Source organism: Hyperolius riggenbachi, chromosome 9, assembly GCF_040937935.1.
Source record: "Hyperolius riggenbachi isolate aHypRig1 chromosome 9, aHypRig1.pri, whole genome shotgun sequence".
Classification (NCBI taxonomy): Eukaryota; Metazoa; Chordata; class Amphibia; order Anura; family Hyperoliidae; genus Hyperolius; species Hyperolius riggenbachi.
Genome location: NC_090654.1, coordinates 271,214,644 through 271,230,823, shown reverse-complemented (window position 1 = coordinate 271,230,823; position 16,180 = coordinate 271,214,644). Strand labels below are relative to the sequence as shown.

Sequence of the window (16,180 nt, the reverse complement as noted above, 5' to 3'; positions counted from 1 at the left end):
AATTGCTTATTTTCCTTACGATGTTAATTTATAGATTAGTCAGTGTTTGCCCAATGTGATTTCTTTCCTCCCCCTGATTTACATTCTGAAATATATCACAGGTTGTGACATCTTTAGGCCTGGCAGGTGCAGCTCTGCAGAATGTTAGTTTACTGAGAGTTCTACATCCTGTACAAAATATATCTGGCCTCCCAGAGTTCCTGGGTAGGTGGAAATTCTCCATAATAAACAGCCTAGGCTAAGCATCACTAGGAGGGTGGAGCTACATACCAACATACAGCAATATATAGATATAGGAAGTGTTACTGATGCTGAAACCAGGATAATTACCATAAAAATGGGTATCCTGAATAATGTTCTGCATTCTACTGTATGTCACTACAGGGCCTCTGTAGCTGATGTATGTTTTTTAACATCACATACCATTGTGCTGTAATGTAACTCCGAGGGTACATTTTTCTTTAAGTTGGGAGGAGCCACATTCCCCTCAGGCTGGTTTCACACTGCATATTGGCGTTAGCGATGTGGCGCCGCACCACACGGCCAAAAACAGGCCTTCAGGTAACACTGTGTTAGTACACGATGTTCCCTATCTGGCATTCGGCTAAGCAGGAAGTGCTTGCGGTCACTTCCTGCTTCGGGTATGCAGAAGTGCACAGAAGCGTATGGTAAAAATACTCTTCCACGCGTCCCGCCGCGACGTCACAATGCCAACGTGGTTAAAGAACCCTGCGTCGCCATAGACTAACATGACTTCAGGGTCGACGCAGATTGCCGCAAGAGTACGGTAGCGTTGCTCTGCGCTTGCGTTAAATTGGGCACTTCCAGCGCACCGCAATGTGGGAAGTATGAACTTTCCCCATAGGGTTTCATTACGGTGCGATAGCAGTGCGGCAATTTGAGTGAAAGGGCCCTCACACTTTTTCATCTGTGTCCGGCGATCCTGTGTGCTTCTTGTTCTGGTACTGATGTCCATAAAACAATTGGTCCACATTAGTCCGTCTTTAAATCTAGACACAAATGTAGCTTTCATTTCAGATAATTTTGTGCACTTTAATCATTCACCCCTGTATCACTGACATGGGTAATAGTATGACAGGATCGGTTGTGTCCATACTACTCGAGAAACCTGTGACATACTTTGTAGATGAGTCATTTATTGCACCAACTTGTCAGCTATTTAAAAGACCCCATCCTTGTGACTGTTACATTTGAATCAACCCCTTCACTAGCAGAGTTCTGCATTGTGACCCAATGCTATGAGAGATCCTGATATACAATAAAATGTAGATAAGGTAACAGTGCCACCTACAGGTTGGAGGTAGGAACAGCAGATTTTGCATCAGCCCAATAGCTTAGCTGTGAGTGACACTGCCCACCACCGGCATGCTATTGGTAAGTTTGTCCTAACAAGGGAAAAAAAACTCTGCCTATACAACAGATACTCACACTATGGGCTCATTGAGAGGTGCTCGCATTGCATCTTGGGATGCAGGGTGTGTGTCACCTCCAGAAGCTATAGCACTCCCGAGCAGCTTCTATTAGTTTCCTTTGTCTTAAAGCGGATCCGAGATGAAAAACTAATTATAACAAGTAACTTGTCGATATATCTTATCTAAAGTTTGAATAGTTTACACAGCATATCTAGCTGCAAACAGCTTCAATAGAATATGATTATTTCTTCCTGTGATACAATGAGGGCAGCCATGTTCTGCTTGTCACATTACACACAGGCAAGCTTATCTACATCTCTTGCCCTCAGCCTGTGAAAACTCCACTCCCCTTCTCCGCCCCCTTGCCTCTGAAATCTCTGGCTAGTAACCTCCTCCTGCCCAGATTGAGCTCCCATAAGCCTTTGCTAGAGTGCCAAGGCACTCTGGAGAAGCTGTGGGCGAGGCTTGTTTAGTTTATAGGGAATTAGGGTATTAAAGCAAACCAAAAAAAGTATTTGGCTTGAGGAATGCTATAATCTATATGAAAGGAACACAATTATGCAATGAGTAAAAGTTCAACTCAGATCCACTTTAAAGCAGCCATACATTTATTAGTTGCCACTCGATGTGGCGCGGCTATCTTCTTACACTTGCGCCTTCAGAGCAACGTTGGTTTGGTAGACTGAAGCGTTAGATGAGAAGCATTGGCAGGAAGGTGGCGGCTCATACACTGGGGAGAGAAAACACTCCAGGAGTATTACATTTTCGTGAGCTCAATCTTGCTCATCCCCACTGCACATAGATATTCAGCATGAAAACTGCTACAATTTTTTTTTTTTTTTTTGTGGTAGTAGATTTTATGCTGTAAATAATATTTTAGAGCAAAGAAGAAACACTGTATTTCATACCAATTTTTATTCTCTCAACCGAGCACCTATTCTGCAGCCTTATCGAGTTGCCCCTCCCCTTTAGATTGTAAGCCTTTGGAATCATCTCTATTGGTGTTCCCACCTACTCTAAGCTTTTCCCGCGTCTCTTGTGCGGCATATAAGATAAAACTAAGCGGTAGCACCATATAATGCCTTCAGCAGGTGTACAGAGCTGGGAACTCAGGGAGGAAGAGATCTCATCACCGGAGTCTCTGTGAGAACTTGGGAAGATATAGTCAGTTTCCTCCCGAGGAAGCGGGACATATTGTGATCACCCTGCAGTGACTGGCAGTGCAGGGTCTCTATGAACTGATTAGCAGTGTTGATTTGTTGCGTTTGGATAGTGTTATGAAGGTTGGTGGTTGGCTCTCTGGGCGTTTCCTCCCGAGGAAGCGGAACATATTCTGGTCACCCCGCCGTGACTGGGAGGGCATGTTTTCTAGGAACGGATTAGTGCTGTTGATTTGTTGTGTTTGGATAGTGTTATGATGGTCGGCTCTCTGGGTAATGACTTTCTCTCTCTTTCAGTACCTCCTGGAGTGATTCAGAATGGAGCTCGTGTGCTGAATAGAGGGATCTTCCAAGGCGTCCGGCCTCTACCCATCAATCCCATTAGCAGCATGGCCGCCGCTGTCAGGTAACGCCAAAAGACAAACGCAATTACGGTAGTTCAGACCTAATAAATCGAGACAATGAGGGGTGATTTAAATATTCAAAAAAAGTCTAAGGGTTCTTTTACTTTTAATGCGTTGCTATGTGTTGCGTTTTAACCTCCCTGTCGGCTACCCCGGGTCAGGCTTGGGGCGGAAAAAGGAAGCCAGGAGTGGTAATCCCGAGCCTGACTCGGGGTAGCCACCAGGAGGCTTGTGCAGAGCCTTAAAGCAAACCTGAACTGAAAATTAAAAGTCAAAATAAACATACTTAACTCCTGCATAGTCGATTCATCGATCTTTCTCCTCTTCCGCGTCCTGTTTGTACACTGTGATCAATGGAATTCTACGTCCTCCATTTTAAAAATGACAATGACCCTGTAACCGCTTCCTGGGCAGCACACTGTTAAAGTCAGAGGGAAACATGGACATTACCTTGCACATCAGTTGTCCCTTCTGTTATAACTGTCAGTAACTGATATATTTCAGTTCTGACAAAATCTTGTCAGAACTGGAAGGAATCATTGTTAGAAGAAAATGGTGAGCTTCTGAGAAGAACGGAGAGCAAGTAAAGTATTAAATATTAATTTTCAGGTACGTCGTGTTTATTTTAAATAATTTTACTTAGTTCAGGTTTACTTTAAGTGCAGCAGGCGTTTTTACTCACCTTCCAAGAGATCCAGACCCGACAGCCATTTTCCTTCCTGTCCTCTGAGGCTCTGGATCCCTCTGGGGGGATTGCCCTCTGTCGTCATGACGTCAGCCGGCGATGTCACTATAGGGTTAAAGAGGACGGAGGGAGAACTGCAGAGCTAGATCCCTGGGAGGTGAGTAAGTGCGGGGCTGCCACAGTCTCTCTAATGGCATGATTTTTTTCCTGGTTTTAGGGTCTAAAAGTGTACCAAAAAATTGCACCACTTTTAGGCCCTAAAATCCGGAAGTAATCATACCGCCAGGGAGGTAATGCATTGTGAAAAAGATTCACTTTTACAGTGTATAGTGTGAAAGAGGCCTATGGGAAACCTGGACATTACCTTGCAGCTCAGTTACAGCTGACAACTGATAAAGTGTAAGAGGGCCCTAATACAGCATTCACATTTATTGAGAAAAGCTTCAGCTGTTCTCTGTGACATTTCACAATCTCCTTTCTGCCCATTGCTGTCTTTTGTATTCTGCGTTGTGAAGGTAATTATTTAAACTGACTCCCAATCACAGAATATCATTAGTGCAGACTCTAGTTTTACCCTGCTGGGTGTGAGCCTGGCCACCTTGAGTGTTGTTTAAAGTGGAACTGAAGAGAGAGGTATATGGAGGCTGCCATGTTTATTTCCTGTTAATACCAATTGCCTGGCAGTCTTGCTGATCTCTTTGGCTGCAGTAGTGTCTGAATCACACACCTGAAACTAGCATGCTGCAAATGCAGTCAGATTTAATTCAGGGACATCTGGTCTTCATGCTTGTTCAGGTTCAATGGCTATAAGTATTAGAGGCAGAGAATCAGCAAGACAGCCAGGTAATGTGCATAGTTTAAAGGGAACCTGAACAAAGTTAAATTATGTAAAATAAACACATGAGGTAACTTCAAATGAACATTACTTAGTTACCTTGCCATCAGTTCCTCTCAGAAGCTCACCATTTTCTTCTGACAGTGTCCCCTTCCAGTTCTCACAATATTTTGTCAGAACTGAAATATATCAGTTGCTGTCAGTTATAGCTGAGAGGACAACTGATGTGACAGGTAATGTCCATGTTTCCCTATGGCTCAAGTTGGCGATGTTACAGTTTAACAGTGTGCTGACCAGGAAGCTGTTATGGGGTAATGGCCATTTTCAAAATGGAGGATGGAGAATTCCCTTGATCACAGTGGACACACAAGACAAGACAAATAATATTTATATTGCGCTTTTCTCCTTGCGGACTCAAAGCGCCTACAAGGACGCGGGACAGGAGAAAGACACTGAGGAGTAGACTACACGGGAGGTAAGTATGACTTGTGTATGCTTATTTTGTCTTAATTTTCAGTTCAGGTTTTCTTTAAAGAGAATCTTTATTGTTAAAATCACACAAAAGTAAACATACCAGTGCGTTAGGGGATATCTCCTATTCCCCTCTCACACAATTTTGCCGCTCCTCGCCGCATTAAAAGTGGTTAAAAACAGTTTTTAAAAGTTTGTTTATAAACAAACAAAATGGCCACCAAAACAGGAAGTAGGTTGATGTATAGTATGTCCACACATAGAAAATACATCCATACACAAGCAGGCTGTATACAGCCTTCCTTTTGAATCTCAAGAGATCATTTGTGTGTTTCTTTCCCCCTGTTCTCATGCACTGAAGTTTCAGGCTGCTTGTTTCTTCCTGCAAACAGCTTTGCCCTCGTCTGTAATTCTTCAGTATGTGAAAGCCCAGCCAGCTCAGAGGACGATTTATCCAGCTTGTAAAAGATAAGAGAGAAGAGAGAAGCTGCTCTAATCCTAAATAACACACAGGCAGTGTGCATAGAGGGGCCTGGAAGGGGGAGTTCATAGCAGAACCACAACACTAAAGAACTTGGCAGCCTTCCAGACACAGGCTGACAAGTCTGACAGGGGAAAGATACAATGATTTATTACAGAGACAGTGATAGTATAAAGTGCTGCAGTAAGCCAGAACACATTAGAATAGCTTTTTGAGCTTGTAGGATGATAAAAAACAGGATGCAATTTTTGTTACGGAGTCTCTTTAAAGGGACTCCGAGCAGTGCAGAAACTATGGAAAGATGCATATCATTTTAAAGCTCTCTTTCCAATGATATATTAAACACCGCCCTACGCCTTTTAGTTTTCACTAAAGTCAGCAGCTCCATTCTGCTGAATGGTGCTGCTGACTTTGAGAAAAAGTCGCCCTGTGTAATACAAGTAACTATGGAAAGATGGATATCATTTTAAAGCTCTCTTTCTCCTCTTTCTGACGACACCTAAATCGTCGCCCTATGCCTTTTAGTTTTCTCTATTTTCGAAGCCGCGGCAATTTCAATCGCGAAAATAGCGAAAACTAAAAGGCGTAGGGTGGTGGTTTATATAACATTGGACAGAGGAGAAAGAGAGCTTTAAAATGATATGCATCTTTCCATAGTTTCTGCACTGCTCGGAGTCCCTTTAAGATAAATAAATATTACGGTTTTCATATCACTCTCACCTCGGATTCCCTTTTTTAAGTGTCTGCCTCACCTAACCTTTTTTCTTGAGGACTAATTTATAAAATTAATAATTTTTCCCCATTTAATTTTGTCCATTATTCAGAGATTTAGGCCATGCAGTCTGCCTACTCCACTAATAGCCACTGTCCTCTTCAGAGCGGTCTCCGGGGCTCTCAGTCAGGGGCGCTTAGCAGGCTGTGAAGGGGTTAATGTTTCTGGTTCTTCTCCGATCGTAATAAAGTTAGGAAAGCTCAGAATATGCCCCGTGGCCAATAAATAAATAGCCGCTATGGAATATTTATGAGCGGCGCTGCTGGGCGCTGCTCTCTGCCTATTGTCCTATTTAATAGTCTGCGGTTGGAAAAGTAAATTCCTTCACAAGATAATTTTCCCCGGAAGATCCAGTTCTGCGCAGACAGAGCCATCGCCCATCCCCTCTCCAGGGTGGAAAATGGGCTATTCTGACCAATTAAAGGAGAAATTCACGGAGAGAATCCGGATTCAGCATTGGATAGGAAAAATATTTCTTACTTGTACATTTTTTTGAAAAAAAATACTTCAAAAGTAATAAGCTGCAAAACATTTAAAACCTTGGTTTACCCTCCTCCTATTTTTTTCATGCAAATGTTGGTAAATTTGCATTAATTAGCAACGCACACAGTTTTGTGCTTTGGAAGTTTTAAACCTATTAAAACTTGTTCCTTGGCAGCATCCAGTAGAGTGAGTTCCCTCCCCAGCACAGAGCAGATCACCTGACCCAGCATGCTCCTCCCAATATTGGCATCACTACAGCTGTGCAGTTCCGCCCTGATCATTCTCACACACTCCCAGCATGCTTATGATAACCATGAGAACCTCTCATCACCCTAACCTGTATGAAATAAGAACAAAACACATTGTAGAGGTTTCTGGAAGGGCAAATGCTTTATTATTGAGAAGAGAGTAGCTAGGCGGTAATTGAGAACGAGCCTGCAGAGTTTTAGCTGCAGTGCAATCCGTGAAGAGTTAATGTCAGCAGCACAAAGGAAGTAGGTGGAGTACAGATACACAGTGAAAGACTGGTTAGTTTTCCCTTATAACTCCTCCCCAACTACCTCACATGGGGAGGTACCCTGTGATAGTGGGAGGATTTTGTAGAGTCTACCTGGCTCTGCCAACTTGCTCCACATGGGGAGGTACCCTGCGATGCAGGGAGGAGTTTGTAAAGTCAAGCTGGCTGATATTCAGTGATAAATCTTCCCCACTTCACATTGGAGGTACCCTGTGATCGTGGGGAGAGTATGAATAGTTAAGCTGCATCTGACTTTCACATAGGAAGTTATTTTTTGCAAATCCAGCACGCAAAGTAAAAGTCAATGGTTCAGAATGGTTTTCCACTCAGCATGTGTTAAAAAAAATACAAGGCTGGACTAGAACTACAAACTCTCTCTCCAGGCAGCTGCCTGACTTGCCCATCCCCATGCGTCCTGAGATGACAGGAAAATCACATTATTTGCAATACAGCTGAAATGACAGCAAATGGTTGGAACCTTAACTTGTTTCCTTTTAAACAATACCAGCTGCCTGGCAGTCCTGCTCATCTCTTTGGCTGCAGTAGCGTCTAAATCACACACCTGAAACAAGCATGCAGCTAATCCAGACTGACTTCAGTCAGAGCACCTGATCTGCATGCTTGTTTAGGGGTTGTGGCTAAAAGTATTAGAGACACAGGATCAGCAGGAGAGTCAGGCAACTGGTATTATTTTAAAAGGTTCCCTTTAAATGCTGACATGTTTCAGTAATGACCGCTGGAGAGCGTCAGAAGTTTTGTGCAAGTTTCCAGCAGACGATAGAATCCCTTCTCCTGTTCCCTGTACACAATGCTGGAGATCTTCAGTCAGGCTATCTGCAGGTTAAGCTGTTGATCTGATGACCCGGGTCCCTCTTCGGATAAGGTCACTCTCTATATATCATAATTAGAGATTAATAGGGGATGTCATATCTCTGACCTGCTGAGTCCTCGCTATCGGTTATCACGTCATAAATTTCCTCCTGACACTCGGGCTGTAAATCTCACTAACATGATAAGGCCACATTTGCATTTAACCCTCGTGGCTCCACTATCTATGCATTGACCTATTGCGTTGCTGAAGGCCTTTGCTCGCTGTATTGCTGTTTATAGATTTCCCTTATGCCACACCGTACTGTCACCTTATAGTAAGCCTGAACAATACGGACTGAGCTTTCCATGATACATAATCAATGAAGTACATAATCAGAGAAAAAGTTTCACCCGGGTGAACTATATGCAAATTAGTACTTTATCTGAGAGTGTCGGGAGGAAGTTTACCAGTGTCAGGAGGAAGTACATAGCCATTGACATTTTTCTCCTCTAAATAGAGAATTGGGCACCCCTGGCTGCCTAGTGTTCCTCAGAAATGCAAGCTTCTTGCGCCCCTCCTCCTGCCCTCTAGACTCTATGCTGCTGGGGTTCCCGGCATTACTTACCTTCCTGGTATTTGTATTACACGTCTGTGACCGGCTATCTGCATGTCAGGTCTGATCTGGTCACAAATAGGAAGGAAGTAGATTACAGAAGGTACTGCTCAGTATGACAAGACGACAGAAGATCACACGTGCTGGATTCAGATCCCAAATAGGTAATTAATGTTCAGGAACCCATCCGCTTGGAGATTAGAGGGAGCGAAGGCAGAAGCCAAAAACAGGCCACAGCACTCCTGTACCAAAGTGCCCAAGTTATCAGTGGGGCATTGTATGGACCAGGCAGAGTTATTGGCATAAATGATCAACACCATTATCAGGGGAAGCAGGAAGGAGTGGGCCGCATATGCTCAAGCAGTAACAAACAAAGAAATGGGTTTGGTTAGGGTTTCACATGTGTTGAAATGGAAGTACATTTAAAGAGGAACTGTAACGACAAAACGGCCCCTGGGGGGTACTCACCTCGGGTGGGGGAAGCCTCCGGATCCTAATGAGGCTTCCCACGCCGTCCTCTGTCCCACGGAGGTCTCGCTGCAGCCCTCCGTGCAGCCGTGACGTAATATTTACCTTCCTGGCTCCTGCGCAGGCGCTCTGACGGCTGTCGGCTCCGAACTACACGGAAATACCCGATCTCCGTCGGGTCTGCTCTACTGCGCAGGCGCAAGTTTCCGGCGCCTGCGCAGTAGAGCGGACCCGACGGAGATCGGGTATTTCCGTCTATTTCCGTGCCGAAAGCCGCCACAGCGCCCCCACTGGAGCCAGCAAAGGTAAATATTGAACTGACAGTCGGCACAGTCGCCGGCTGTTCGGAGGGCTGCGGCGAGACCCCCGTGGGACAGAGGACGGCGTGGGAAGCCTCATTAGGATCCGGAGGCTTCCCCTACCCGAGGTGAGTACCCCCCAGGGGATCTTTTTGATGTTACAGTGTCTCTTTAACATTTACTCCCATTACTCCCCACTGGTATTTATAGTGAGATGCTGTCCAAGGTACCAGGTACAGTGCTAGTCATGCCGGGAGCTGATAAACCTCTCTCTCTCTCCCTCTCTCCCTCTCTCTCTCTCTCTCTCTCTCTCTCTCTCTCTCTCTCTCTCTCTCTCTCTCTCTCTCTCTCTCTCTCTCTCTCTAGGAAAGGAGGGGGGGCTCACAGATGACACAGATGACTCTCCTTATGCATAAACTAGTGCCTTGGACAGCTCACATACCCCCTGGAGCCCCCCTCCAAGATTTTTCTCTTATAAAAGAGAAGAATGCTCAGAGTCACCTCACAAGGGGGTTTATTTACTAACGATAGCGAGCTCAAGAAGTGCAAGTTAATACAAGCGAACGCAAGCTACGCATGGTCTTGTCAGCGTAGCATGCGCTCTTAACGTACACAAGATCCTTTGAAGTGCTGTGCGATGTGGTGGTAGCACGACCGCGATACTTCACTAGGGCGGCTGCTACGACGTTAATAATGTAGTTAGTGAATCTACCTCCACACCCCGGACCTAGCCATCACTACCAAGCACAAGGTCTCCTTCTGCCTATCAGCCATCTCCTAAGTTCCTGAAACCCAACCTGGACAAAACGGAATTTATGATCTTTCCACCCCGGCCACCCCTGACCCACCCAGATGTGAATGTCACTGTTAAACCACACTACCATTCGCCCTAGCTCTCAAGCCCGCTGTCTGGGTGTCACCCTGGACTCCACACTGTCTTTCACCTCCCACATCCAAAACCTCACAAAGTCCTGCAACATCTGCAAGATCCGCCCTTCCCTGACCTCTGCCACCACCATACTCCTCATCCATGCCCTCATAATTTCCCACCTTGACTACTGCAATGTCCTTCTGTCTGGTCTCCCTATGACCCGAATTGCCCCGCCGCAGTCCATGATGGACAGCCAGATGCCGCAGCCAGAATTATCCACTCCTCCCATCGCTCCACCACAGCGGCTCCCCTCTGTGAATCCCTCCACTGGCTTCCTATCCAGTCCAGAATCAGATTCAAGATATTTTGTCCGGCCTACAAATCTGTTCACAAAACCTGCCCAACCTACATTTCCAATCTTACCCAGAGGTACATACTTAGCTACTCACTCCGCTCCTCCAATGAACTTCCCCTGGCCGCCCCCCGCATCACCCAGTCCCATGCAGATTTCAGGACTTCTCAAGAGCTGCTCCAACACTAAGAAACTCCCTACCTCCCCCCATAAGGGCTGCACCTTCCTTCAACATCTTCAAAAAGGCCCTCAAAACGCACCTTTTTACTCTGGCCTACCCTTCTTCTCCCCCCCCCCCCCCTCACTGGTGCTCTAAACCTGCAGCTGAATGCTGAACTTTAGTCCCTACCTCTCCCTCTAGATTGTAAGCCTTCAGGCGGGGTCCTCCTCCTTATGTTCTCCTACCTGATCACACACCTCCATCGACGTACGACCATCTGATGGATCTGAGTGAACTCGACTTGCCTAATCTCCATGCTCCCATCCAGTGACTGACTAAGCATTACTTTGTACTCCTACTGTGCTGCGTGATCTGGTTTGCATGTATTCCTGTATTGTCTTATTGCTGTATGTCTCCCCTAAATATTGTCTGTAACCCTAAAATTACCTTGCGCTCATACTGTGCTGCGTGATCTGGTTTGCATGTATTCCTGCATGGTCTTATTGTCACCCCTAAATATTGTCTGTAACCTTAACTAATGTCCAGCGCTGCATAATATGTTGGCGCTTTATAAATACAATAAATAAATAAAATAATAAAACCTGATGGTGTCACAGGGGAAAAAATTCTTGGGTAGGTGTCCAGTCCCACAGCTGATAAGTATATTCAAAAGGGAGGAGTAGGAGGAGGGGCTGGCAATTGACACAAGCCAACCAGCATATGGAGGTTCATTTTCATAAAGGCCCGTACCTATGACGAGATTTCTACGGCTATTTTTTGCAACATTGTTTAACAAAGCCTTGTTAGGAGCGTTCATCGGATCACTGGTCGGCGCAAGTTTCCCGATCCATCTTCTGCAGTCTCCATGTGGGTACCTAGATGTAGATTACCAATAGAGTACCAATATTTGTCATGTTTTATGTACGGTAATTGCTAATTACGTTTTTTAATTCAGGTTCACTTTACATTATTTTGACTACAATTGCTTATGGTGAAATGTGAATGGTTTTCAAACATGCATATCTTTGTTTTTAGTCTTTTTGGTGCTTTGGTTGACTCTCCTCCTCTTGTCCTATCTTGCAGGAATGGGATTGTGAACTGCCGAATGAGGACGGAGAGCGAACCCTCCTGCGGATCTCCAGTGGTCAGCAGTGACCCCAAAGAGGACCACAACTACAGCAGCGCCAAATCCGCCAACAAGCGCGGCTCCTCCTCCGCCAGCGACTCCCTGTCCTCGTCCTCCGCCGAAGACCACTACGAGTTCGCGGCCAAAGTCTGCCGCGACGGCAGCGATGTCAGCTTCCACGAGAGCTTCAGCGAGACGGAGGAGGACGACAAAAAGCAGATCAAGAAAGAAGCCAAGGATTCCCCCGTGGACAGCGGCTACTCCTTGCAACACAAGAAAAAGCAGCACTTACTGAAAGTGCGGCGGATCCCCTGCGACGCCCTGCCCCTGAAAAAGAGACGCACGGAAAAACCCCCCGAAAGCGACGACGAGGAGATGAAGGAGGCGGCCGGCTCTCTCCTACACTTAGCAGGAATCCGATCGTGTTTGAATAACATCACCAATCGGACGGCCAAAGGGCAGAAGGAGCAAAAAGACAAAGAAACCACAAAAAATTAGAGCAAATCTTTGATTTGTTTTGAACTCGGAACTGTGTCTTTATGCACGTCAGGTGAACTCACAACGATTTTGTGGCAATATCAACCATTTTCTTTTTTTCCCCTTTCTTATTTTATTTTTGTATTTTCCAGTTTCTTTCGGGGGTGGGAGGGGGGGACCCTTAAAGTGTTTATTTTATAAAAGGATATTGAAGCCATAGAACTCAGCCAACTTGCAAATGCATTTTTTGTTTTCTTTTTCGTTTACGGAAGTAAAATAATAATAATGTTTCAGAAGCCAAAATCACCATCACGTCGCAAGTATCCACATTGGGATGAGATGAGTGAATTGTTACTCCCGGGAATCGGATGCCGACACCTACCTGCGGAAAAAGTTGGGAAAAGTTTTGTTTCCAAAGTTCCAACCTTTCTTTCATGTTGAAATTGTGCAATCTTCGGCCATCTTTTTGGTTCCAAGTGGTTGTAGGACGTGTGTGGAAACCCGGAGAGTCGAATCGTTTGTGCCATAAGTCTCGTCAGAGCTCTTCGCCGCCGCCTCTTCCGTTGGGCGTCACGACCCAGCAGACCTCCCAATAATGGAACCAACACTTGCCATATCACACACAACAATCTGGTTTTACTTATTGAAAAGGTCATCGGATCCACCGCAACATGCCAACCATGTCCAACGCCGCCACGGCACAACCACAGCCGCCCTCCACAAGTCCGGATCTCCGTGCTACGCAACCTGCCAAACGTTTTACATCCATAATTATACGGATCACCCCAGTCGTCGTCGCTATGGGTTCTTTCAAAAGGAAGTAGAAAATTTGGGGGTCTTTTTTGTTTTCTTTTTATTTGCTTTTTGTTGTTTTTTTAAACTTGGCAACAACATCAGATTCTTGTACGGCAAAAAAACAAAACAAAAACAGAAAATAATGTATTTAGCATGGAGCATGAGTTATTTTCATATAAATTAGGAAAATAGAGGAAAATGGCAACAGCTCTAATTGGAAGGCCGAGGGCCGAGACTCCTCCTCCTCCCCCCTACCCCCCACTTTTTTTTTTTTTCGTTTCCATTTTTTTCTTCTTTTTGGAAGCAGGTTTTTAAGGTCTAACCTTCTTCAGGGACAAACATTTGACTGTTCGGGAACTATTTCTCTCTCTCGCTCTGCAATATATGATTACAAATGTGGTTCTCTGGTAAAGGGCCTGAATGGTGGAGGTCCGCACATTCAGTCCCCCTTCCCCTCCCCCCTCCCCTTCCCCTCCCCCCTCCTTACTGTGCTTCTTTGTTAATATATGAAGAGTTTGTCTTTCTCCTCTGTCTACTTGGCTAACATGAGGCAATAATTTTGTTGGTGAACGTCGTAGTGAGTGTGGCTGTCGGGCATCGAAGGGTGTCGCTGGAAAAGAGGTACCGCCGTGTTTCGTGGACGCCCGCTTCGTCAAGGCGTGGAGTATTCCACAACACGGCCTCTGGGTTAAAGTGATGTTGTTTAAAAGCATTAAGTGTTCCTTCCATTAAGTTTATACTAAACACCTTCCTTATCACTGCCTTCCAGACTGAATCGCGTACGGTGCAAAAACATGTACGGGCTGGCCTAGATTTATTTTGTTCTCTTATGTAGAAACATGTGGAGCTTAATTCAATTAAGATGTCTTAAATGTAATGGGATTCAAGCTCTCTTACGTACAAATATGCTAGCTTGGAGTAGGGCCATTCAGGGGAGCTTCCTGTTGCTTTGATCGGTCCAGTTCCCCCTGTTCCGTGTTCATGACATTTGCACGCAAGACAGAATGATGTCATTGACATAGAGACTAGAGATGCGAGGTGTAGCGCATACATACGATCCGCCTCTATCAGCCGCTGGGCAATTAACCTTTTCAGATGTAAATATTAGTTTGGGCCTCCAGAAACAGTGGTCACATGATCATACTCCCACTTCCTGTGCTGAGGACACGCCTACCTGTTCAATGTGACTGCTGTATTTGAAGGCTAAATAACCACATTTTCAGTAACTCTATTTGTATTGCGCAGTCTTTATAATGAGACCTGCAGAGTGAAATCCTCCCTGTACACGATTGTGCAAATATCTGCTGCTCAGCCACCCTCCTATTACTGCTGTACAAAAGATGAATGGTAATAAGTCCAGACATGCATGCTGCTGTGGACCGGGTCAACCGGATTGACTTCCTGCTCGTTTCCCTACTGCATGCAATTTGCATTAAAACTGCCTGCAAGTGGGGATTCTAAGCAACTTACAGACCATTTCTACTGCTGTATCGCTGCCATCGCCACTGCCCCCCACCCTGCGATGCTCATTGCAGGCATTGCATGGTTCAATGTCTCTACTGCCAGCAGAGGGAGCTCTTACACAGAGGTGCTAATTCTGCAATAGTCCTCACAGGGGTACATTCACTGAAGATCTAGTTGTATTGTAAAGTGTTTGCAGCAGTCGCCCGGGTCATATCAGAGCTCAGCCAGGGTTTCTAGATGGCTAGTGCGTTTGCAGCCTTGTGCGCTCACCCCCAGGGAGGACTTTTAATAACCAGGCCACACCAGCCTGGCATAATATTAGGAATAATTAACACACCTGATTGGCTGATGCCATCCAGTGAGTAAGGGGATGGTGACCTCATGGGGGGACAATCATGGGGGGGTCATGCTGGAATCATTGCACTGCCACAATCTGGGGTAACTGGAGCCGTGGCTCTGTACCTGTCATAGTGATCTGTAAATGTATGAAGTCTTCCTGGTCTCCTCTTCCTAATCTTTCTATAATCTTATGATGTGCAGAACAAGGTAAGTTTTTGTCCTGCTCATTTAATTTTTTTCCTAAAAAGGGCTTAGATTTATTTCAGCAGAAATTCAAAAGTGTCCTTCCACCCTTTTAGGGCATAGAATTCCCTCCCCCATTCTTTTTCTCCTGCATGGGGGTCTGATATACTTGTATGGGGGTCCTATTCACCTGTATGGGGGTCTGATACTCCTGTATGGGGGTCTGATACTCCTGTATGGGGGTCTGATTCACCTGTATGAGGGTCTTATTCTCCTGTATGGGGGTCTGATATACTTGTATGGGGGTCTGATATATATGTATGGGGGTCTGATCCACCCCTTGCTGATGCATTTTGGACCAGGGTAGCTGCTCCGCTAGATATAAACCTTAACGTTTCCCATTAACGGTACAGTATTTTCCACAGATGCAATCATTGCATCAGATTTTTACCACCTAATAATACAGAATGCCATGCAGGGTGTGGAGAAAATTGGAATCGGAATGTTGGATTCTTTATTTTATCTGAAGAAAGAGCCGTAATCGACCCATTTATGGGAAAAATCGCTAATTGCCTTCTGATTACTTTTGATCCCGCAAATCTCATAGAATAATTCAATCCGATGAAAATATTGTACCATTAATGGGTACCTTTAGTTGGACGCACACGATAACATTTTTTTATATTTCCTTTCAGAAGAATTTACAATCAATTTCACGGCAGAACTCGATGTGCTGTAAATTCTTTGAATGCTTTGATCTCTTTCTCTAGCGGAAAATATGGAAACAGAAAGCAGAGGTCCTCTGTTATTGTCTCACACTGCCACCTAGTGACATAAATACACATTACAGCAGTACTAATTAGAAGCAAGAAAATGTAGAAAATGTAACAAATAAAAAAGTGATAAAATAAATTGGCCTGAAGCACTTTCAAGCCTGTAAATAAATTGGATGCTAAAGGGTTAAATCCAATCTTTTTATTA

At 45.0% G+C, this 16,180-nt stretch overlaps 1 protein-coding gene across 6 annotated transcripts in view; it reads left to right on the top strand.

The window, feature by feature from the left end:
* Positions 1–12,565, top strand: part of FOXN3 (forkhead box N3) — a 294,461-nt gene extending 281,896 nt beyond the window's left edge. For all 6 annotated transcript variants that reach the window (XM_068252254.1, XM_068252249.1, XM_068252251.1 and 3 more), the window contains 2 exons: positions 2,891–2,999; positions 11,899–12,565. In XM_068252254.1, coding sequence (XP_068108355.1) covers positions 2,891–2,999; positions 11,899–12,439 — 650 coding nt within the window. In that variant the 3' untranslated portion in view covers positions 12,440–12,565. The remainder of the gene's footprint in view (positions 1–2,890; positions 3,000–11,898) is intronic.
* The last annotated feature ends 3,615 nt before the right edge of the window (positions 12,566–16,180 follow it).